The sequence below is a fragment of the Periplaneta americana genome, chromosome 8 (assembly GCF_040183065.1).
Source record: "Periplaneta americana isolate PAMFEO1 chromosome 8, P.americana_PAMFEO1_priV1, whole genome shotgun sequence".
Classification (NCBI taxonomy): domain Eukaryota; kingdom Metazoa; phylum Arthropoda; class Insecta; order Blattodea; family Blattidae; genus Periplaneta; species Periplaneta americana.
The window spans coordinates 8,927,501-8,953,661 of record NC_091124.1 but is presented as its reverse complement, the minus strand read 5'-3'; the positions used below and the strand labels follow the sequence as shown (position 1 = coordinate 8,953,661).

Here is a 26,161-nt window from a genome sequence, read left to right as displayed (position 1 = left end):
CCACATTAACAAACATTTACGACCATGGCTTTCAAGTAGATCAAAACCTACGCCGTGGACTACTTAACTCGTATCAAGTTCAGTTCAAAGCAGATTATCCTTCCTGTGCACGCCGAGGGCAACACAACAAAGTGATGTAACACACCTGTGGGGTAACGGTTAGCGCGTCTGGCCGCGAAACCAGGTGGTTTTCTAAATCACGACGCTTATTAACTTTTATATCTGACTTTAAAAACTTTAAAACATAATATATTTTCCTCCTTGACTGAAAAATTGACATCTTTGAAGTCTTTTAAAAACACAGGACAGTTACAGATTTCATTTGCGACATTTTAATACATCTTCACAGTACTTCACTAAATCACAACTAAAGTCCTTACCAAGTGTTTACTTTTCAACAGAAGACAGCCATGCTGTGTTAAAACAAACAATGCAATAACAATACAAAAACTGCACCCGTTTAACTTGCAATGAAGAGAGCTCCTTTCAAGCGACGTCTTTAATTTAGCGTATGAACCTGAAGATAATATATCTGTAAACAACTGACGTCATCCTATAGCCAATGTTGCTTAAACCTGTAGCCGCTTCTAGGCAATGTTTTGGTGTCCGAACTTCGATCCCTAGTCATAAACAGAGACCGGAACTTTGGCATAATGTCTTTTTAAATGTGTTAAATCTGTCTTCATTTTGACAGTAAATCTGTACGAATTATACCTTTGTGATTTAAACGTCACAGTTTTATGTAGCCCTTTTCTTCCTTTTTAATATAAATGCCTAATTTACAAAATAAATGCTTTGTTTTGCCTTTATTTGATTATTTATCGATTATAATAGATATTAGCGATCCTAGTGGTTAGCAACTATCTATGGATGCATATTTACTAAGTACTGAGCTTCGTGACTGTATATACTAGACTGTGGTTGTATGTTGTATGTACAGTATGTTGCCAGTGCCGGATTTAGGTTCCCTAGGGCGGTTATTTCCAGGGGGGCGGTATTTTCTCTCTTTGTCTTCCTTTTTTTTACATTGAAATTTGTTTTTAAAACACTTGTTGGTAAATATTTACTGAAGTTTGTCCTTGAACACCTTATGGAAGTCGGATATTGGTTTGTTATCGCATTGTTGCAGTCACGCCAAGAGTAAAAGGGAAGCGTGCAGATGCATAGGTTATATTGTAATGCCGGTATCACGTTATTATCAAAGACCGGAACTTTGGCAGAATGCCTTTTTAAATGTGTTAAATTTATCTTCATTTTGAAAGTAAACCTGTACGAATTATACCTTTGTGATTGAAACGTCACAGTTTTGTGTTGCCCTTTTCTTCCTTTTTTAATATAAATGCCTAATTTACAAAATAAATGCTTTCTTTGCCTTTATATGATTACTAGTGGCTTGCAGCAAATGCTGCAAACTAAGTTCATTAGACGTTCAAATAAACATTTTTCAGATTTATTTTCAATGAAGAATACCAGACATTCGGAAAGTTATTTGCTTCCATAATAATGAAAGATACTCTCTCTCGAGCCAATACTGAAGAGAACCACGCATATAAATATCTACACCACACCGCCATTAAATATATGAAAAAGACCCAACCCCACTTGATTAATAATTATAAAAATATTTGATTTTTAATAATATTATTATCTTACGTAAGTTTTATAGCTTTCAGTAACATAGACCTATACTATATATACTATATAGCCGCCACTCAGTAAAATATAGAAATCAAAATCTAATTTAAGTTATTCTCTACACCTACTTATATAACCCCAAAACGTTTCACTTTCATATCATCAATATAGCATTAATATGTATAATTAATTAAAAATAGTCACATCATAGCATTAACTACAATAATATTTCATTTCTAATGGTAATAATGTCATCAAACCACTGCACGCATTGTATTCTTCACCTGACATAATTAGGAACATTAAATCCAGACGTTTGTAATGGGTAGGGCATGTAGCACGTATGGGCGAATCCAGAAATGCATATAGAGTGTTAGTTGGGAGACCGGAGGGAAAAAGACCTTTAGGGAGGCCGAGACGTAGATGGGAGGATAATATTAAAATGGATTTGAGGGAGGTGGGATATGATGATAGAGACTGGATTAATCTTGCATAGGATAGGGACCGATGGCGGGCTTATGTGAGGGCGGCAATGAACCTTCTGGTTCCTTAAAAGCCATTTGTAAGTAAGTAAGTAATAATGTCATCAAACCACCTCAAGTTTTGTAGTTTTTAATATCCTATACACAGCTGTACCCAGAAAATTACACACCACAGAATCGAACCTGTAAATTATTTTTAGTAAGTTAAGTTTTTAATAACCAATTCAATTTGAGCTCTAAATATGTCAGCATTCTTGCAGATCATGGCCTTCGTGTAATATTTTTTACTGTAGTATGTGTTTTGTTTTATTCTGAAATGCAACACGGCCGACTTGATACTCGCTTCGCTTCTCCTTTACAAAAAAGCGAAGGGAATATCAAGTCGGCCGTGAATGCTATTAGCTAGTTCTCAAAACTGACGACAGATGGATTTTGGAAAATAGAAAAATTATGTTTAAAAATTGATATTTCACTGAAAACTACTATTTTTCCGAAAAACTTTGAGTTCCAAGCTTCAAAATGAGGGGTCATTTATTAAAATCCGTCCAGCCGTTTTCCCGTAATTTCCATTACCAGTTCAAATTATATATATATATATAGATTTATCTATTATTTATTAATTTATTATTAAAAATTGCCTACAGGTATATTTTAATTTATTTCCATAACTGCTACAATGAAAGTGACTTCACCGAATGTATATTATTGTCTTTCAGTCACTTCATATTCTTTGCAACAATGAGTGCTGCCGTGCAAAAATGTATAACAGTAAGCGTTTTAATTATCGCTTGTGTTTATTTGACAAGGCAACAATGAGTGCGGGTGTAACTTTATTTTTAACGGTTAATTTTCTTTCAGTTTTCATTGCGACGTTGTTGTAGCTAGCTAAATATTTCATACCGCAACATATCACTACATCCAAACACAAAAATGCACTTTCCAAGGCTACTGGGAAGAAGATTTCTTTGCTTCCAACAGTAATTGCAACATCGAGTCGAAAATCTCAATTTGCATTCGACTTATGTAAAGCTTTTCTTGCTGTCGAAATCCCTTTGTAGAAAGTGCAAGGTTGTGTGTCTAGTGCAAGGTTTTTGTAATTGCCTTTTATTGCGTATTTTAGCTATTTATGATGCCTTTTTGCCTGCCTATTTTAATGATTCCGGTCTCTGGTCATAAATAAGACAACTCCGCTATCATCGAGATTTGATGCAGGTCCATTGTCGTCGTGAGCTAGGAAGCTGTCAACTGAGCTTACCAGCATAGCGTAAATCCTTTAACTCATGAATATGATTGTTTTGTGTGAATTTACTTCACGGAACTCCGATTTACTACCCGTCCGTTGTAAATTGATCGATGTTGATTCCATGAACTAGCAGAATACGTCATCCTCCTCCACGAATGCTGTAATCCCCTCAATGTTTTGTAATCGCCTACGATGTCTTGTATAGCCTACAACACAAACTCAAAACATGAGATCATTTAAGGCCAAATTAAAGAAGTACCTAATTTCTTACGCTTTCTATTCTGTATGTGAATTTATGACTTTCAACAACGCTTCATGAATATTTCTGTCTTGCAAAAAGTATTGATAATAAAATAATTCTTCTGTGTATATTTCAACTAGACTATGATTATAATTAAGACTTTACAGTAATATTAAGATTTTTTTACGTATTCCATATTCTAGTCGCGAAGTGATGTACCAATACCATGGAATGTAAATAAATATAATAGAATACAATGTCAGCGCTCAACGGTCATGTAGGTAACACTCAACGCGTAGCACTTCCTCTTTGAAGGTGACAATGTTGATTTTAATGCCCGAAGTCCTCGACAAGTCTTACAGACAACTTATGTAATTACGATGATCAAATTCTAACCTGTATAGAAAAGCTAATGAAAGTTGAATGGATATCCTTCTCAGTTTTTATTAGGGTTTAAGAACTGTTATTCTTTCAAGGTGAAGGGCAAAGTTGTTTGTTGTTTATTTTTAGTTATGTTGCTTAAATATAAATAGGTTACAATAAACCACCTCCAATACAGACTTGTCTGTTTCGTGTGGAAGGCAGCTTTAAGACTGGCGTCTAACTTTCTGCAAAATGCGGCGGACATACTTGATGTTATGGACAGTTTGTATCCTATGGACCAGCACTAATCAACAAAGTTTCTCATCCAAGCCCGATACTCAGCTGTCCACGGTAAGAAAATGATAATTGTACATCTTAATACAGTAGAGACTGGTTAATTAAAAACTGAATAATTCATATTCAATCCGATTTTTACGGTGATTGAGTGGCCAGACCTTCAGCCTGTAACGCAGGCGATCCAGGTTCGATTCCTTGTCAGGCCTGAGATTTTTCATTGAAGAATCCACAGTGACACGTGCGCTGGACAAAGTCGCAGTTGGGGTTTTTCTCAGAACGCAGCGAACCTTAGTGTAGTCAGCCGGTGTGGTTTGGGAATGCACTTAGCTTGAGGGTTAGCACAACAGATCTTGAAAGGTCGTGATATCCCCTCCCGAAATTTTTTTCCTACTTCAACCAATGCTAAAAATTCACATGTAATTTTAATTTTCGAAGCTTACATTTCGATAATTGGAATCCAGGACTTCAACTAAATTAATGAACAATCTGGAATTTTAGAGGCAGTCCGAAAGCGTTTCGTGATAACCACGGTTGTTAATGATTCCAAGAATTCAAATTGTATTCTTAAACTTCAAATTTAACCACAGGAAGTGACTCAGAAAAGTCGCTAAGTTTTGTCTGTTAAGTTTCACACCAAAGTTCTGCAAAATAATGTTAAATTTATTATAGAAAAAAAACTGTGATTGTTTGCACTGTTCTTCATTTGACTGTACCTGTAGGGAGCCAGCAGTGCCTCAGAAAATATTTGCGAATGTGTTCTCTTTATTTTTATTTTAAGTTAAGTGAAGAGATGGGCGAAAATTTGGTCAAAAGTCACATTCACATTTTTCCTTTTTATATAGAAATTGAAGCTATGATGCCTATTTACACTCTGACGAAGTTTTACAACACTGCGACTGGCGCACAGTGTGCAATGTTCCCAGTCTAGGTGGACAAAAATCAAATTTCGACTTGTTTAGTTAGGCATAGGTGAATATGAATTCATGTTCTTTAATATTTGAAGAATGTTGTGAGAAATAGCTTTTACTGATTTATCAGCGGAAAGTTATATTTAGAAGAGTATGAACATTGAGTTCTTTGTAACACTTTTCGCTCCTGTTCAGTCGTAGACAGAGAGGCTTACTATGTAGGTCAGGTATGCTCATTCTCTGACTCGCGATTACGTTCTGTAATCACAACCTTCGAATGTAGAGCGTGCTGTTCTTCCTTCGAAGCTCGACGGATGACTGCGGAAGGCAGTTCAAATACTTAGTAACGTACGAACAGTGCGGGACAATGACACAGCCAAAAGCTTCTGTAAGCGAACGATCATTCCGTACAGTGTGGGAGGAAAACTATTTTTGTTGTGCGTTCGGTGAAAACGTGAACTATTTTCTATGTTGTAAGGTACTGTCAGGAATACTACTGAGCAACATAAAACGACATTATACGCTCTGTCACCCAGAACATGTCGAAGTAACAGGGAAGCTGTTTTCTGTAATATGTATTCATATACCAACGTTATTATTATTATTATTATTATTATTATTATTATTATTATTATTATTATTGTAATTGTTACTATTATTACTATTATTACTATTATTGTTTGATTTTATTCTAAAAGAAATACATGTTGTGATAAAATAATTTTTTCAAGGGTGCAACGTGCACTACAGTTTCAAGAATTGAAAGCACTTCATGAAAGGTCAAACACTGAAGAAAGTCGAACAATTAGTGCCTGAATAAAATATAGTTAATTATATCTCCGTACTGGAACGACTCAAATTGAATTCGCAGAACATAGATTTAGTGGTTTTAGATGTATGGAGAGTGATATTAATCTTTTTGTCAATCCTTTAATAGTAAATGTACAATCCGTGAGAGTGCAGTTCCAGGATGCGTTAATTGATTTGCAAAGTGACGTAGAATTCAGAAATGCAGAGAATATGACTTGACAAGAATAGAAGTGTTAAAAAAATGAACAAAAGGAAATATACCGAGATCAGCTTACTCGCTGCCACTATGTTAGCTACCTTCGCCTCGACATATGTGTGCGAACATTTATTTTCGAGAATGAAGGTTGCTAAATCCAAACATAGATCCCAATTAACAGATGAGCATCTTTTGAGTCAGCTGCGCATCGCAGTAAATTCGTTGGAAATGGATTTCCGATTACTTGCAGAAAAGAATGCACATGTTGAACAGACCGCAATGTATGGTATGGTGGAATATGAAAATAACACTACATATGATATAGGCCTAATAATATTATAACTGTATTAAACATAATAAAATAATAATGTAATAACTGAATATTACAGTGTATACTCCTTCCTTTTTCAAATTCAGTTTATTATCCGTATTTGTTAGAGTATGAGAGCCATGACACGGGCGGTGCTGCAATGTACAGTAGTTGCGGAGCCCATCCCGTACACTGTGCATGTTATGCAGTGCAGCATCATCCGTGTAATCGGGGCTTTTACAATTTTGAGCATACCTGATGTAGGTGAAAAAGAGCGAATTGTTTGTGATTTATTGTGCTGTGAGCCATGAAATCTGTTCAGATAGGTAAGTTCTTACTAATTTCACTTAAATTACAAGTTTGTAAAGTATTTTCCTTCTTACAGTAGTGTTTAAATATTACAATTGGAAAACATATGTTTTAAAGTTCTCCAAATATAATGTGAGTTTTAGTATAGCCGGTCACGTCCGGTTACAATTCTTTTACCATTTAATACAGCATCATTTAGAGTGTTGAATCATTCTTTTAAAGTTTGTGCGTTCTTGCGTATTTATCAGTAATTAATTTTTTCGATGGTGAGGCATATGGTAACTGTTCCATGTTTCGCTTAACAGCAGAATAAAATCATAGAATGAGGAAGTTTTTAATCACTACGTGAAGATTTTAGGCCTATAAAATTATTCATAGATATCGAAGATCATTTTAAAAGTACATTGGACAGATTTTTATCTAACCTTAACAGACACACAGTGAATCAGAACGCAAATCACTAGCTGGACAAAATTAATAAATTCTCTGCACTCTAACGGATTGTTATGAAACTTTGTACATGCCTTACAGGTGGCACATATGTTCTGTGTGCAAACTCTGATTACGCTTTCACAAGAAAAACTACCCCTTTATAGCGGGTGCATTTAGGTAGAATTAATAACTTCTCTCCTTTCTAACAGATTTTCATCAAACATTGTAAGGAAGTTAAAGATAGTATATATTTTTTGCGCACAAACAATATTTACGGATCCATGAGAGGAGCTACCCCTCCATAGGGGTACATTTAAACAAAATTAATAACTTCTCTATCTAACAGATTTTTATGAAACTTTTTACAGAAGTTACAGATGGAATATATTTTTTGTCTACAAAGTCTGAGTCTTTGTAAGTTCATACATACTGTATGTATGTATACTTTTTGCTGGTTGAGTGGAAGAGAAGGCTTTACGGCCTTAACTCTGCCAGCTAAAATAAATAATAATAATAATAATAATAATAATAATGATAATAATAATAATGTTTTATTTAACCTGGTAGAGTGCTATTTATATAAAGTTTCATAAAAATATGTTATGTAGAAAAGAAGTTAATGTTGTGTAAATACATGCCCTGTAAAGGGGTTAAGTTTGGTTCACAATAAACCGGGAATGGAAACGACAACGAAAACGAGAACGTAAATAATGTTAAATTAAATGTATTTAAATGTGAGCATTCACAATTAACATTACTTCCGTTCTCGTTTTTGTTGTCGTTTCCGTTCCCGGTTTATTGTGAACCAGCCTTTACTTCCTCTTACGGAACCGTAAATATAGTTTGTACACAAAATATATATTCTACCTGTAACTTCCGTACAATCTTTCATAAAAATCTGTTAGTAGGAAAGAAGTTACTATTTTTGTCTAAAACTACCCCTATAAAGGGGTGGTTCCTCTCACAAAAGCGTAGTCAGAGTTTGTACACAAAGAATATCTGCTACCTATAATGTCTCTAGAAAGTTTCATAACAATCCGTTGGAATGCAGAGAAGTTATTAATTTTGTCCAGCTCGATTTGCGTTATTACACACTGTGTGGCAGTTGTTTCATTAATTACGCCATCCTTGAAAAGTCTGCTGCGCTTATTGAGCTTAATATGTAGCCTATGGAAACTTTTAAACTTATTTCCTCGCATCTTTTTGTCCACTTCTCTGCACTCACATTGCTTAGGATTACACATATTTTGTGCTAAGAAGCTGAAGTCTTCACTGTATGTTCTTTAAAGTATACTTCAAAAAGTTTTGTTGGCATTTTTTTCAGAAAAGAAATAGTGTTTTAATAAAAAAAAATAAAATATGTGCATACACTCTGTAGGTCTAAATTTTATAAATTTATATATGAGTATATTTAATTTTTTCCTCCTGTTTTTACAAGATAAATGTAAAAAAAATATAAGAACAAAGGAACTTTCTAAATAGATTAAACTTATTGTAAACAAATTCAGACACAACACTTAAAATTTGGGGAGACGAACAATTCTGAAAATATATAAATTATTATTATTATTATTATTATTACTACTACTACTACTACTATTTTGACATTTAAATAACTCTGCAAACTACTCAACCTATAAATATGAAACTTGAATATGTCATTACTGATATCTACAGAAGTATGTTACAAAAAAACCAAGTCACTAGCTTAAAAAATTAATATAAAATAGTAATTACATCCATCGCTTCCCTAAAATATACTTGCTACACATTTAATACCGAGTAGACATTTCCCCCGTTAAAGTAAGTAGGCCTACTGTGCATATTCCTTTCAGTTCTTCCTTTAAAAAATCTTGACATTCAATGGATAATAATCTCAATTGGGACATGTAAATCACAGAAATCTGCAGGAAAGTATACTCTATTATCCATGTGCTAAAAAGGATAAATGTTTATCCCGCCTCTTGTTTAAAAAAGTCCCTTGTGCAGATGCGTGTATTGCCCTACTTTGACTATACCGACATTTTACTGACTGACCTTTCCAGCGACAACAAAACGAAACTTCAACGTGCTCATAACTATTTTGTGTATACGTTTTGTAAGCAATGTTCGCAAGTATTATCACATTACCCATCCCTGGAAGCAATAGGTTGGCTTAAACAAGATAAAAGAAGAAATTTGCATTCACTTATCCTTGTCTTTGAGATCTTGAACTCCTCTATTCCTTCGTACCTATCGTCTCGCTTCACTTATCTTTCTTCCCATCATAATCTGAACACACGATCTCGCCATGAAACAATACTAACAACATCATTCCATCGCACCTCCATCTTCTTTCACAATAGCCCTGCCAAGACTGTGGAATTCGCTACCTGCTATCATCAGGGACTGTAGAAATAAAATTGAATTTAAACGTAAACTTACTAGACACTTATATATATATATATATATATATATATATATATATATATATATATATATATATTAATGTACCGAAGTACATATGATATTTCCATGCAGATATTCTGCGTCATCATACGATGAAAGAGTAATGGAACGGAGAAAAATTCTCTCCGGCGCCGGGATTTGAACCCGGGTTTTCAGCTCTACGTGCTGATGCTTTATCCACTAAGCCACACCGGATACCACCCCGGCGTCGGACAGAATCGTCTCAGTTTTAAGTTCCAACTCTTGGGTTCCCTCTAGTGGCCGCCCTCTGCACTACGTCATAGATGTCTATGAACGTAGGACTGAAGTCCACACATGTGCTGACGTGCACTCGTTATGAGTGACTAGTTGGCCAGGATCCGACGGAATAAGCGCCGTCTTAAATCACAAGTGATTTACGCATATCATGTATATTATTTAATGTACCGAAGTACATATGATATTTCCACGGAGATATTCTGCGTCATCATACGATGAAAGAGTAATGGAACGGAGAAAAATGCACCTCAGCACATTTGTGGACTTCAGTCCTTCGTTCATAGACATCTATGACGTAATGTGTTATGTTTTATTTAACGACGCTCGCAACTGCAGAGGTTATATCAGCGTCGCCGGATGTGCCGGAATTTTGTCCCGCAGGAGTTCTTTTACATGCCAGTAAATCTACTGACATGAGCCTGTCGCATTTAAGCACACTTAAATGCCATCGACCTGGCCCGGGATCGAACCCGCAACCTTGGGCATAGAAGGCCAGCGCTATACCAACTTGCCAACCAGTCGACTCTATGACGTAGTGCAGAGGGCGGCCACTAGAGGGAATCCAAGAGTTGGAACTTAAAACTGAGACGATTCTGTCCGACGCAGGTGTGGTATCCGGTGTGGCTTAGTGGATAAAGCATCAGCACGTAGAGCTGAAAACCCGGGTTCAAATCCCGGCGCCGGAGAGAATTTTTCTCCGTTCCATTACTCTTTCATCGTTACTAGACACTTGTTCAGTAACTGAGACTCGTTCAGACATAGCTTCTTGTAAATAGTTATCTTATTGTAACATAAAATATTTAAATATCCGGCAATTTCATCCGTATATAATTATTATTTTACTTTTAATTTGTACTTTAGTAACAAATCTGTCGCTGTTCTTAACTTCTACAATATTATTAATCAGATAATATTTTCGTACTTTGATTTTATTGTAATTATAATTGTAAAATTAATATTGATTTTAATTTTAATTTAAATTGTATTCCTAATAATGTAGTTGTAATCCCTTGGTAGAGGGGAAGAGAAGGCCTGATGACTTTATCTCTACCAGGTTAATTAAATAAATACTAAATACTACAATAATGAAATCCGAGGTCTATGACATATTTTTAGGAGCATGTACGCTTGTGTATTTCATGAGAATATAGTCCTATTCTAAGTCAGTTAATGAATATCGTTCGTATTGTTCACTATTTGTGCGTTCGCAGCCGGAGCTGATCCAGAAGTACGGATATCCGGCCGAGACCCACGAGGTGCTCACCACGGACGGATACTTCCTCACAATGCACTGCATCCCACCCCGTGGGGGAGCGAACAGACCCGTGGTCTTGTTGGTCAACGGTCTCTTCTGCAGTTCGGCTGACTGGGTCGTTACTGGCCCCAACAACGGACTAGGTAAATACTACTACTGTCGAGAACTAGATCTCTGTTGACATGAAGCTGACAGATACAAGATGGCGGCCACCAGATAATTCGAATACCTTGGTTCGTAGTTCTTGGTAGTACACTGGGTGTGATGTATCTTGGGTTCATGTGACCAATTGCGGCCGAGGACGGTGGGTTTTTTTTTTTTCAAGGAAGACAAAAAACGTATCTTGACTTCCTTAGGAATGAAACGCTGCACGTTTCCAAATTTTGCTACATAGAGTAGTGTAGGGGCAAGGTCGGTCACTCTTAAGATAGATAGATAGATAGATAGATATTTATTAGCCTTAGGAAATACAGTGATTTCATGGCATCGTCAGAGTGAATACATAATAAATATGCGGTTACATACATGTTATTCCGACATACAAGATGTCTACAATAATATACAATCAACACATTCAGTAATGAAGTCAATTCTCCACAATCTTCTCCAGACCGTTACTTGTACAAGGTTCTTGGTTTCCTTATCTTCTTGGGCAGTCTCACCGCAGACATGATTCAGACAGAAAAAAAGAGCAGTAAACACAAAAGGAGATACTAACCACTGTAAGTTAAATTTGGAGTGCTAAACTAAGATACTCATTGACAGTAAAAGGCATGTGGAAAAGTAAAATATGTTTCACTGACTTTTTAAATCTAGCATAGTTAAGGGCTTTAGATTCAACAGGGAGTTTGTTGTAAAGTCTTATCCCTGTATGTGATAAGCTATTGAGACTCTTGGATAACCTATGATGATTAAAATGTAAATTATTGCATGTTCTTGTGCTGTAGTTGTGATAATCAGAGTTTATTTTAAAACTATCATAATTTTGGTGGATGAAACAGACTGTTTCAAGAATGTAAATACAAGGTAGGGGCAAAATATCAAACTCTGTGAATATTTTTTTACTATCCGAGCGAATAGGTACCTTCTTTATAATTTTCAATATTCTCTTTTGCAGTCTAAACACTTGTGCAAGTTTTGATGACGACCCCCAGATAATTATCCCATATGATAACACAGAGTGAACATAGCCAAAGTAAACCGCTCTAAGTAGTTCCTTGGGAGAGTGAATCGTTGCAAACTAAAATATAAACGCACCCATAAGAAATGAGATTAGATCAGTGATATGGAGACGCGTCCACCGCTGTGGAGTGACCATGAAATGAGCAGGTCCGGGTTCAAATCCTGATTGGCATAAGTTACCTGGTTGAGGTTTTTACCAAATGAAACAGAATTGCTCGGTAACTTTGGGCGTTGGACCTCGGACTCATTTCGCCATCATAATTACACTTCTCCTCTTCCATCATCATCATCATCATCGTCATCGTCATCGTCATCGTCATCGTCATCGTCATCGTCATCGTCATCGTCATCGTCATCGTCATCGTCATCGTCATCATCATCATCATCATCTCCGTTTCTTTCCCGTATTTCGTGTTAGGGGAGAACGATTTTCACAGTGTTGCATTTCCGAAAATGTGCCGTATGGAGGTGGTGGAGTGATGGTTTGGGCAGGAGTGTGTACGGATGCTCGTACAGAGTTGGTTTTTGTTGAAAATGGAAGACTAACAGCTTATAGGTATATAAATGAATGTTTGGCTGATCATGTTGTGCCATTTGGCCAATTTGTAGGCGATAACTTTGTTTTAATGCATGATAATGCACTGCCGCATATTGCCCATGCGGTCGGAGATTATCTCCAAGAAGTGGGAATCCATGTTCTTCCATGGCCAGCAAGGAGTCCAGACATGAACCCAATTGAACACGTGTGCGACATGCTAGGACGGCGTGTTAAGAATAGACGACCGAGACCAGAACCGTTACAAGAGTTGAGGCGAGCACTTGGCGAAGAATGGGAACTTATTCCTCAAGAAGAAATTGCTAACCAAATTGAGAGCATGCAAAGACGTATGGATGCAGTTATTCAAGCCAGAGGGGGTAATACCCGTTACTAAAAAGAGTTTTTAATGTTTAAGGCACCATAAAATGCCCTTTGTAATTTTTTGTAAATTTTTCTCATCAGAGATTTTTTTTTCAAATGTTGTCGTATAAGGTGCTAAATAAAACATTATTTTGTTTAAATGGGTTTTGTTTCATTTTGAAATAATTGGCAACAAAATACAAGCAAATATAGAAGTGTCCGGGTTTTTTTTGTCCCTGAGTGTATTATGTTATTCACGTTTAAAACACAACTACAGTATTAAGAAATTGGTGTTAGTACTTTTGTTTTACAGACAATATAGATAATATCAAACAGAAAGATGCAATATAAAAATAACGACATAAAATTTCACGTTCCGCTTGAAGTTTGCACACAACTGTTTTCTTAATCCAACAGGCTGCTTATTCATACACATAATCTTTCCTTCTTCCATACCTAGAGCTTGATGCCCGCGCACGACATCAAGGTAAAAAAAATATGCTTGCTTTGGCGTCACTGCTTTAGGTTCTACATATTTGTTTAAATAAAATATTTGTTTCTAAGAATAAATTCTTTGTGCACGTACAGGCAGGTTTATTTCTACCAATACGATACTGCAAAAAAAATCAGATAGGACACAATTTGTCCATTTATTGAGATTCTTTCAAAAATAAAGTTATTCCTGAGCCATGACACGTATGGCGCACTGCCACAATTGGTCAACCCTTGCTCAGTACACTCATCCCTCCGTCGTCCTCAGTACTAGATACGTAATCAGTCCTTACGGGTAGCACACTTCGCGAGTCACTCGTTTGCGCGAGCGTCTTTGCCGGTCCTGTTCTGGGATATCCTCGGGTAGAACGAACGAACTCTGGTTTCTGTCGATGAAGCCGTCAACTGATTGAGATAGTCTACTGCTTGGCTGAAATGATGTGAGTTTTGAACCCTCCAACACTGCTGTCAAATGCATTAGTGCTAATGACAGTTACAATGGCTAGTGCAATATTGGAAGTTTCATTAATGTACGATGTTGTATTTGTTCGCGCAGCGTACATTCTGTCGGACGCGGGATACGATGTGTGGCTCGGCAATACGAGAGGCAACGTCTACTCCAAACGACATTTGCGTCTTTCACCACGCGATAAACAATTCTGGAACTATAGGTGAGTCTTAAATGTATTACTCCGCTTCCAGTTCTGTACGTACCAGTGGCGGCTCGTGCCGGATAAATTAGGTGGTCAATAGAATTCTAGGTAATTTCCTGGAATTGTTATAAGTTATAGCCGTGACGTCGCGAATGCTTTTGTAACCTATACGATGGGCATATTGAATTAATGTAATATATTAACCGTGTCGATTACGGTGTGCATTACCAGTCTATTTAAAAGCACGTTTTCATTAAATTGACTTACGTATAACCTAGATCTTTCCTTTAGTGCATCCGCAATGGTGTTCATGTTCTTCTGCAGAGCCTTTAATTGCAAAATACATTTAAAGTGTTCAGCTGAATCTGCATGGTTGTGAAGACCGCGATTGACATTTTTGAAATCGCAAAATCCAGTTCAATTCCAAGCGAGTTTCTTGTTCCCCAGAAGAAAAGGCCAACAATATAACTTCTCGTTATAGTGACTCCCACATAACCAGTTGCAATCGGCATACCACGAATCTTGAAACTGAATATTGTATGACCGACCACCACTTTTCACTTTTTTCATAGTTATATTAATGTGAGGTGTTGTTCAGCGGTATTTTAAAATATCTTGCTTATCTTCTGCACACCAACGAGAGAACGGTGTTTCCAAAAGATTACACACTAAATCGTTTAACGGATTCATATTTTCATCGCATTAATACACTTAGTAACACCATATTTCGCTCCACTTGTCACAACAAAGAATACGTAGGCCTATAGACTAAAAGCGAAATCGTTGGTCTGCGCGGGTCAAATGTACAACGTAGTTTCAAATGTTATGCCAACTTTCTTCATTACAGGGTATTCAAATTATTTCAAAATCTATACAAAACATAATATTCAAGAGGTGCTAACGTTAAAAAATACAAAAATAGATAAGTTATATACTAAATTTAAACAATATTTAACTTCTTTACACAATATTTTATGTTTTCTTATTTAGTTGCAAAATATTACAGTTTGCCACCCTGGTCCAATGTTTGGACGAGAGAGAGATTCTGTCCTTCAAGAACAGAGAAAGGAGATGAATGCCTGCTCGCCAGACCTTCCTAATACCCTCGCAAAAGGGACCGGTAATTCATAGTAAGCAACTCGTTGTCATGGCAACCGGGGTGTGTGTGTGTGTGTGTGTGTTTTTTTTAACTGCATGCCCCATTACATAGTAATACTACATGCTTTGTAATTTCAATTCATCAGTTTACAGTATCTAACGTATTATAATATACACGTGTTTAGCTATAATCTTCATACATACTATGATATCGTATAATATAATATTTTAATTGCAGTCTGTCATGATTAATTGGCATATTATTGTAGATCATTGAAGTTTATCGAGCTGATGAAACGGACGAATATTTGCAAATACTTGCTAACTAGCTTGTCATGAGTCGTAGGGCAATCTCCGCCAATGTTTCTTATTCTTTTACTCATTTCCTTTCTTTCTTTATATAATCTTTTGCATTGCAATACGACGTGATCTGCAGTTTGTTCTTCTTCTCCACATGGACATATCGGGTTGTCTGAAAGTCTAAATCTGTGAAGGTGTGTGTGTGTGTGCGTGCGTGTGTGTGTGTGTGTGTGTGTGTGTGTGTGTGTGTGTGTGTGTGCTGAAGGCGAAAAGGAAACTGGAAAGTCTCATTCGGACCTTCAGCTGGTCTGCTAGCCACGTGGCCTGGTGAGGGGTTCATTGAAGTGCTGCAGTGAACGTTAACTGAGCGGATTAAGCCGAACAAGATATTAAAAAGTAGAGCAAAATATGGTTTAGTGAAGAATTCATTTTATTTTAATTTATTGATAAAATATATTTTATTAAAACACGAAAAAAGGGGTGAAGGTGGCCTTCATGTACTTCACTTGAATAACCGCCACTGGTACGTACAAATGGTAGCCGATGGTGAATTAGCAATACGGTATTTAACGACGCTGTATCAGTCGTATCCAGTGATCTCGCTGTAGTATTCGAATGAGAAAACTCCAAGAAAAATTTAGCGATCATTTCTCGCCCACGTCAAAATGTTAAAGTTATCTAAGTGTACTCTCCACTTGCTACTCAAACCATAGTCTTTGTCATAATAATATCCTTCAGGTGAATTTTGGGTGAAAAATTTGATTCGATTTTTATTTTTCCAGTACATTATTTGGATTTCCCTCTTTAAAATGATATATCACATATGACCAAGTTCATACTGCATTCATTTTAATTTTTCGTTTTTCTGAGAAGGCGTATAAAAGTTTTAATTCCAACGCTCATCCTTCATGAAGTTTCTTAGTTTTTGGGTAATGGCATTTGTCTTAATGACAACAAGATTCAGAATATTTTATTTTCGTTGCGACGAAAGATATGTATATGATAATAACCAAAGCTCGGAACTTGGGGACTTGTGTGTCGTGTTCATGAGTAAGGTTACAGGTACAACGTACACAAAGCTCACCCTGCAAGTGCTCAGGGACAGTCGTGTGTACTAAGAAAGTGGTCACATCGAATGACAGGAAGACGGACGAGGAAACTGTGTCGTGTCGAAGCCAATGACATTCAGATAATTAATTAGAGGTAAACGGTCTGTTTGAAAATAAGAAAATACGTATTATTCGAATGGGTATTGTATACGTTTGAAAATATATTTCTTAAAATTTAGGTACAGAATTTCGTGAAGGAATTCTGAGGAGATACATTATTTTCTTCGAATGAAGAGTTTATATTTTGTAACTTGTGTCAAACACAAACTAGAGATTGGAAACAGGCATTCATTGAAATACATTGCAGTCCCTTAAAACGATGGAAAATTTGTCCATAGCCATGGATCAAGTCGTAGTGGAACCTTCCCTAGTAGTGACATAGAAATTGAAAACTATTTTCGTGACAAATTTAGGATACTTATCTTTCTCAGATACGAGATCAGCTAGCAACTACTGAAAATCGAACAGGAAACAGTGACAGTGAAAATATTCAATACTTTATTTCGGCCTAAGACTTTATAATACAATTACAAACCATTTTCCTAATTTGAAATTTTTTAAAATTGAAGCTTTTAAAAAATAAATTTGTAAAATTATCCACGATATAATATAATATTAACAAATGTATTTTTTTTTTTACCTTTTATTTCTGTCTACTATATTCTTGTTTTTATTGAATATCACTGGCTTCTGTTGAATTGTCAATTTATATTAAATGTGTATTTTTCTCTATTTTTCTCTTTCTTCTTTATTCTTGCTCTTGTGTTGTATTTATTGGTTTGAATTAAGTTACTTACTGTATTTAGTAAAGTGTCCTTGTAAATTTTATGTTATATTATTGACTAAGACCACACCGTACACGAGCCTGGCTCTTACGGTAGTGGCTAGAAACATTTTTGTTTTATAAATGTAATTTGTATTCAGTAGGTAGCTAGTTAAAATAAATGAAATTAAAAAAAATAATTTTGCTCCCGTCACTTCATGTGACGTGGAAATAAGTTTCTTTCCTTTCAAATCATGTTTAACTAACAGACGAAGAAGGTATGGGTTGGAAAATCTTCGAATGTATGTAGTCATACACTGTAATAAAATGTACAGAGCAGAACTGTAAATTTGATATATTTTGCATGTTTATATATATATATATATATATATATATATGCTATAAAATTACTTGTTTCAACCTACCATAATATTATCATTATGTTGTTCCAGTCAGGAACCACTTTTGTAGCAGACCTGACAGTACCTCTGTGCTGGAAACGGGAGTTTGTTGACATTGAAGTCCGGTCGCTTAGCCACGTTCAAAGACACAAGTCCCCAAGTTCCGAGCTTTGATAATAACCTTCAACAGGTTAAACTCTTAGGTGGTGTTCTTGATTCCAAGCTAACTTGGGAAGGTCATATTAATAAGTGTATCATATTGTCAAGAGTAATCTATTTATTAATGAAACTTACATAACTTGTACCTAAGGAATTTCTTGAAACCTCGTATTTTGCTTTTTTTTATTAGTATAATTACTTATGGTATTCATCTGTGGGAAATTGTCATGAAATTAATCAAGATCTCTTGCAAAAAAAGGCAATACGAATTTTGACTGATTGCGATGCTCACTACAGACCTTCATTTATTTCTGAAAAAAATTAACTGTTCTTCATTTGCATATTTGCCATTGTTTGATTAAAATAAAATCGAATTTAAACAGTTCTTATGCACATAGTGAGATTCATCATTATGGTGCAAGACATAATTACCACCTTGTGACCTCTAGGGTTATACTAGCCAATTCTAAGCAATGGTTTACATCAATTGCATTGTCTGTGTTTAAGACACTTACTTATAGTGCACATATTGTTAATTTTTATAGATTTAAATGTGTTATTCATGACTAAGTAATCAAAAATTATATAAATGAATTTATGGACACTAGTGATGATATAGTATCTTAGTTTTTTTCTTTTTGGCTTTTCTCTGTATAGTATTTACGATACCACGATTGTTCTTATCAATAAATAAAAAAATTTACGGATTTTGTGCGGAAAATTATATTTTATTTTATTTCCCAGTTTGTTCTTTGACATTTTCCTCTTTAAAATGTTATATCACATATGGTTATACCAATATTAACCATGTTAACTTTTCGTTTTTCTGAAGAAAGGGTAAAGTGTATGTATAGCCTATGCCGTAATTTAACGATTGTTTCCGTAAATTTAGTTTTTCCATACAAAACGAACATTTTCTCAGTTTTTATTTAATCTAGAAAGCTCAAATTTTTAGGAATCTTTATTTGGATGTTTTGCATGTACTGGAACAATTTTTGATTGATTGATTGATTGATTTATATATTCATTTATTTACTGTATTTATTTATTTATTAATATATTAATTAATTAATTAATTTATTTATTTATTTACTTATTTTTAGAGTTTTGGAGTTGTTACAGGAGATAATGTATTGGAAAATGTTGAAAAAAATATATGAATGGGAAAAATATTATTTCTCATTGTCAGTAAGGAAATAAATTAAAGAAAAACTACTGTTTCAGCATAAAGCTAAGTTATGTGTACACGAGCTGTCTAGCTATAACAGTTTTTGAGAAAAAGTTCCTTATGTAACAAAAATTTTAACATTGTCAAGATAATGTCGTGTCCCCTTAAGAACGATATTCTACCTAAAATGCTAAAGAGTAATATTGCTGGCAAGTTCCTCACTGTAGGGTCTTTGAAAGGGCAGGAGAAAAATTTAAACAGAATAAACAGAAGTTGTCCATACTCATACTTTCTACTCAACTGATGAATTGTTTGTACTTGTAAATTGAATTACTCTGCTTGCTGTGCCTGTGTATCTTTATGTAACTTTCGACTTGTTCCACATCTCCAAACTACAGTGCTGATATTTTTTTAATCGGTTTATTTTACGACGCTTTGTGATGGTGTCTCGAGTCTGAGTGAAACGAAGGTGGTAATACCAGCGAAATGAGTCCAAGATCCAACTACGAAAGTTACCCAGTATTTGTTCTTAATTTATTGAGGGAAACCCAGTGATTTAGTTGGCTGAAACGCACCAGAACGCCGTCCCAGAAAATAAAAGTGTATGCATTACGGTAACATGAGTGGGCCTATGCCAAACTTGGCACCCACTACGAGCCTATTTGGTGGTTGCTAAATTGATAACGTAAGTCCCTGTAAATACATATTATTTTCAAACTAAATCACTGGCGAAAACCCCGGAAAAACCTCAAACAGCTAACTTGTCCTAATCAGTGTTTGAATCCGGGCCCGCTAGTTCCACGGTCAGACATGCTAACTGTTACTCTACAGCGGTGGACCAGTGCTGACCTATGAAATACAATACATTAGATGAAAATTTAATATGGAAAACTCTTCAAGAAACAATCTTAATCAATGCTTACGCATCGCCTTGTTCCCCGCAGCTGGCACGAGATCGGTGTGTACGATGTTCCTGCAATGGTCGACCATGCCCTCAACGTTTCGAGGCAGAGGTCTCTGCATTACATCGGCCACTCCATGGGAGGCACCATTTTCTACGTATATGCTTCCACTTACCCTGCCTACAACTCCAAGATACGCCTCATGGTGGGACTGGCGCCCGCATCTTACAATTACTACAATTCCAACCCCTTCTTTAGGATCTCTAGCTTCAGTAAAGTGGGGGTAAGAAAATTAAGTACATTCTGAATGTGGGAGAAAGCAATGGTGGATTATTCACATTACATTGTTTTTTTACTTGGTTATTTAACGATGCTGTATTACAACTAGGTTATTTAGCGTCGATGAATTTGGTGATAGCAAAATGTTATTTGGCGAAATAAGGTCGAGGATTCGCCATAGATTACCTAACATTCGCCTTACGGTTTGGGGAAAACCTCGGAAAAAACCCAACCAGGTAATCAGCCCAAGTGGGAATCGAACCCACGCCCGAGTGAAACTCTGGATAGGCAGGCAAAGACATTAGTCGATTGAGCTACGCCGGTGGCCTCCACATTGTTTCCATTGCTTGCAATGAACATAGAAATTCAGTGTTTCAGTGTTGGCTCCATCTTCGCCTTCAGGTGAACAAAAGAAACGGACCGCTCAAGTGGCTTAGGCTTTTTTAATGACCAGGCCGAGTGTTTTTACAATTAGTAATTAATGACAGAGAGATGCACCAAGTACATTATGCAGGTTTTATCATAAATGTGACTGACTTATGACAGTGAATTTGACGCGAATTTTCGCGAAGATTGGTTTTTTTCTGCAAAAGATGTTGATTTCTGTGGTAAAATGAGGATAGAGCATGTTTAAGTTATTTCAAAGAAATGGAGTCCTATTAACTTTGAAGATGTTAGCTACAAAGGAATAGGGGACAAAATACTTGGGAATTATATTTTTTTCTTTAATGGCTTACAGAACCATTGATGACTGGGTTTTGGATAAAATTGAGTTAAGGCTGATTTACAAAGGGGACGGCTATTATTACTATTATTATTATTATTATTATTATTATTATTATTATTATTATTATTATTATTATTATTATTATTATTTATTTATTTATTTATTTATTTATTTATTTATTTATTTATTTATTTCATCTAATGGCAGGATTACAATTGAATAAAAAATGAAAAATCATTATCCCATTAATTCTATCATTTTCGATCTAGCTTCCCAGTATCTCAATGGTCCTGAGGGACACGGAGAGCTGGGCATCTCCGGAGGTGCTCTCTGTCCATAACCTCGGCTGAAATACAAAGGATACAAGCTGAAGACATCGCAATTCCAAAGCGATGGAGATGTCCAAGACAATCATGACCAGTATTGAGACGAAAAAGTGCGACTGATGCTTTTCGTTGGCCGTCTGGGATGTTTTGGATTGATGTCTTCCCTGCTTTTCCTTGATTCTGTCTTATAGTTCTTCAAAATATGGGTTTCTAATCATGTCTTTTACTATTAACTTTTGAGACTCATATGATGTGGTTTTCTAGGTGATTTGGGATAGGGAGGCAACCTTTTAGGCTAAAGCATCTGCACGCTCGTTTCCAGAAATATTGCAAGAATTTAGGATCCACTGAAAAGGTACGATCTTGTTCAATTTATGTATGAGTGTACTGTCTACGACATTACATGGTGAAAAATATAATCACGAAATTACTATCACATTTTGAATAATAAGTCTTATTTCATCTTTCTTAGTAAGTTTAACATATCTCTTTTCTCCTTCTTATACACCACTACGGGTAGGGGAGGGGAATTCACTCACTAAATCACACACTAGACATCTCACAGTATGGGCCTCCCTGTTCATGAGATCGGGATGACACAATGCCGTCCACACCTGTGGAGTAACGGTCAGCGCGTCTGGCTGCGAAACCAGGTGGCCCGGGTTCGAATCCCGGTCGGGGCAAGTTACCTGGTTGAGGTTTTTTCCGGGGTTTTCCCTCAACCCAATATGAGCAAATGCTGGGTAACTTTCGGTGTTGGACCCCGGACTCATTTCACCGGCATTATCACCTTCATATCATTCAGACGCTAAATAACCTAGATGTTGATACAGCGTCGTAAAATAACCCAATAAAAAAAAAAAGAAGACACAATGCCACCGCCGAGACATCGCAGGGCAACTATAACATAACGTTCAGACACCAGTCCTGTGGATGGAAGATAAATTTCTTCCAATGCTCATGCCGGGAATCAAACCGCAGTTGGAAAGCGCACTCGCTATCGAAATAGCCACAGACTTAATCTTAAGTATGTTATTTTATTAATTTTTCACGAAAAATTGGAAAAACTTTAATAAAGAACCTGACCCCGGTAATGGCACAAACGGTAGAATATCTTTATCTTGTTCACTTGTAGAGTTAAGGTAGAGCCAACTTTTGAAACGTCGTAAATTTCTATCAATTAGTAAGTTCCTATCTACACCTCTTATAAATGAAACCCTCTCATCTCTTTTTATAACGATCATTGTAGTTAATACGTATTTATTTATTTTAATTAATTTTCATTAATTAATTAATGTATTAATTTATTTGATTTTAATTTATTTATTTACTCATTTACTTATTTATTTATTATTTATTTATTTATATTTATTTATTACCGTATTTATTTATTTTATTATTTTTCATTTATTTATTCATTAATTTATGCATTTATCTATTTATTTATTTATTCTGATAAACTTGTGAAAAACCTATTAATGTAAACGAGAGATGTATCAAAGGATACCGTACTGTTTAATTGTTTTCTAAACATATAAAGTACGGGCATAGTCTAGTATATACAGTCACGAAGCTCAATACGTAGTAAATATGCATCCATAGATAGCTGCTAACCACTAGGATCGCTAATATCGCCTCATTACAGACAATTCGAAATAGTACCGGCACAGTCTATTGTTCCTAGCACCCTCACAACTCAAGCTTCGTGACTGTATCTACTAGACTGTGGCACGGGTAACTTGCTCTTGAAAGTTTTGTGCCATGTTCGACTGGAATATGTAGATTTCTGATACTTGTGCGTTCTCCACTTCTCCGACTGTCAGAGTGCGAGAGAGAAGGACGTTGAAAGCCTAGGAAAGACTCTGCTCATGCGTAGAACAGCACTCCATCCATGCTACCGCATTTCCAGAAAACATCAGCATTTGTTTCTGAGGAAGGAACACGCGTGCCTATCTTGTGCTTCTAAAAGCGTATATTTCCTGCTTCTGTTGTGTTTATTTAACTTGTGCATTTAATATAATCATATATTCAACTTCTCTTTCCAAAATAATTACGCTACACCAAGCATGCCTTCTTGAACTGATATTTTTGTAGTGAGTTGTAGCGAGGCAAACCCTCTCCCCTGCGCTCTGACGTCGGCAGAGCGCACAGATAGAAGTCTAGTCTATATGCAATCATGCTAAGGGAGTTACATAAGAATTATACAGGGACATCACTTTATTTTTACCAACATTTTCAACATTAACCTGGCTATACTCGGAAACACTGTTGCCCCCTTCCATTACAGGAGTTTGATGTTACTAGTGCAATATGTAAACAAATCATTTTACTAAGTATAGGAGGAGAGAAAAGTACTGTATCCATTTATGTTGTAGGGAAATACGATATTACGATTTTCAGTTTGATCATCACTTTTACGGAATTTATCAAAATACAGTAGAGTAGTAACATTTTTTTTTCAAAAACTCAACTTTTCAGGCGGCTATGTTCGTTATGTAATGTCTACTTTATTTAGCATATTAATTATTGGTGTTAACATACAATATAGAGAGTGCATTTAAATTGAGGTCATAAGTAAAGGGCTGTAAGTGCACTTAAGTTACTTTTGAGAAAATGGGGTTTAAATATTTAAGCTTTCGTAAAATCGGTGAAATTTTTATTTAAATTTTAATGTGTGATGCGATTAAAATATCCCTTTGCCACTAAAATTTTAGATACTTTAGCTTACATTGGATGCACTTAACTCATGTTATTACAAATGTCACTAGCATTCCTTTGCTTCTAGCCACCTCAATTCAAAAAAAGCTAATCTGAATTTTTAAACAAGTTGCTGAAAATGGTTGCCGTTCATTACAATGCAGGCTTCAATTCAGTACGCATATTATTAAAAACATTTTGAAGCATATTCTGTGAAATTGAATTTATCGTTTCTTAAATATAATTTTTAGTACGATATTATTAATATAGGTTCTTTCTTCTATAGAAAACGCAATCATATTTATGAAACACACTATACACTGCAGTGTTTACTTCACTGTTTGAAGACTTCGAATGCAACAGCGGCCGTAAGTTTGTGTGTCTGACGGGAGCAAGGACATTAGTGAAGGGGTGGGAGTGAAGTACATTCAGAAATGCAGGTACAATAAAAATGCACGTAAAAATAAAATGATGTCCCTGTATGTGACGACCTTATGAGGTGCGTTTTGTTTCTTTTAACCCTGTTTAACAAAAGGAAAACAATTATTGAAAACATGATTATATTCTCTGATCACGGCCAATGTCTTACAGGCTGAAGCGAATATGTTATACAACAGTGAAATTTTCCCGAAGGATTGGGTACCTCCAATTCTCCTACAAACCTTCTGCAGAGATATGGGCCTGGTGCAAGAACTATGTTCCGCGGGACTTCTGCTCCTCGCTGGAACAAATTCAACACAGACTAACAAAGTAAGTATGGAACGCTAATGAGGATGTATGTCCACTTTACTTCGGGCCGTAGTCAGTCAGTATACTTACACAATCCTGGAAGACGGAACGAATAGGAGTTTCCTCAATTTCTAAGTGTGTACTGGTTATTAAGGCGTTTATCCATTTATAGAGCTTACCATTACTATGTTAAACGAAGGATGGAAGATGGCCTTCGTCGTTGTACAACTTATATAACAAATAGACCACAAACTTAGCAGGAATGCAGGAATATAGGATGGAGGATGATGCTCTTTGTAATTTCGTGTATGTGGCTGGTGGATGGGTAGTTGGGTGGATAGATGGATGGATGACGGATGTATGTAAAATAATTTACTTCTTGTCAGCCTAGAACATCAGTAGTGAAATAAACTACAATTTAATCAGGAATGAAGGAAAGACGGGAGGCTGGTTAGCTGGCTAGCTGGATGGATGGATGGATGGATGAATGGATGGATGGATGGATGGATGGATGAATGGATGAATGGATAAAGGTTATTAAATTGTATTATTTACTTCTTACTTCCGATTTCAAATGGTTTTAACTGTAATTAATGTTTTATAAATATTAATAATGAATAATTAAATAAATTATGTGTTTCAATGAAAGAGAGAATAAATGTACGAATAAATAATGTGAATATGAATTAATTACTCGATTAGTTAGTGGATGAATGAGTGAACGATTGAGAGAGTGAGTGAGTGAGTGAGTGAGTGAGTGAGTGAGTGAGTGAGTGAGTGAGTGAGTGAGTGAGTGAGTGAGTGAGTGAGGGAGTGAGGTTGACTTTATGTTTTATTGTTTGTTTATTTGTTCATTCGTTTATTTATTTATTTAATCATTCATTCATTTGTTCGTTTATTTATTTATTTAATCATTCATTCATTTGTTCGTTTATTTATTTATTCGTTCATTTATTCATTTGTTCATTGATTTTATGTAGACCTATTTATTTATTCATTCGTTTATTTATTTACTTATTTATCTATTTATTCATTCGTTATTTTGTTCGTTTATTTATTTAATTTTCATTCGTTTATGTATTTATTTATTT

General features: G+C 35.6%; 1 protein-coding gene across 2 annotated transcripts in view; it reads left to right on the top strand.

Annotated features, from left to right (window-relative positions):
* The window catches only part of LOC138704465 (lipase 1-like), a 46,099-nt gene that overhangs the window by 7,423 nt on the left and 12,515 nt on the right, over positions 1–26,161 (top strand). The window contains exons 1-5 of one of the 2 annotated variants that reach the window (XM_069832369.1): positions 4,168–4,315; positions 11,144–11,330; positions 14,316–14,430; positions 20,355–20,595; positions 24,933–25,091. In XM_069832369.1, the coding sequence (XP_069688470.1) occupies positions 4,217–4,315; positions 11,144–11,330; positions 14,316–14,430; positions 20,355–20,595; positions 24,933–25,091 (801 nt within the window). In that variant the 5' untranslated portion in view covers positions 4,168–4,216. Of the gene's footprint in view, positions 1–4,167; positions 4,316–11,143; positions 11,331–14,315; positions 14,431–20,354; positions 20,596–24,932; positions 25,092–26,161 lie in introns of those variants that run through there. The other variant, XM_069832370.1, reaches the window with a different exon arrangement.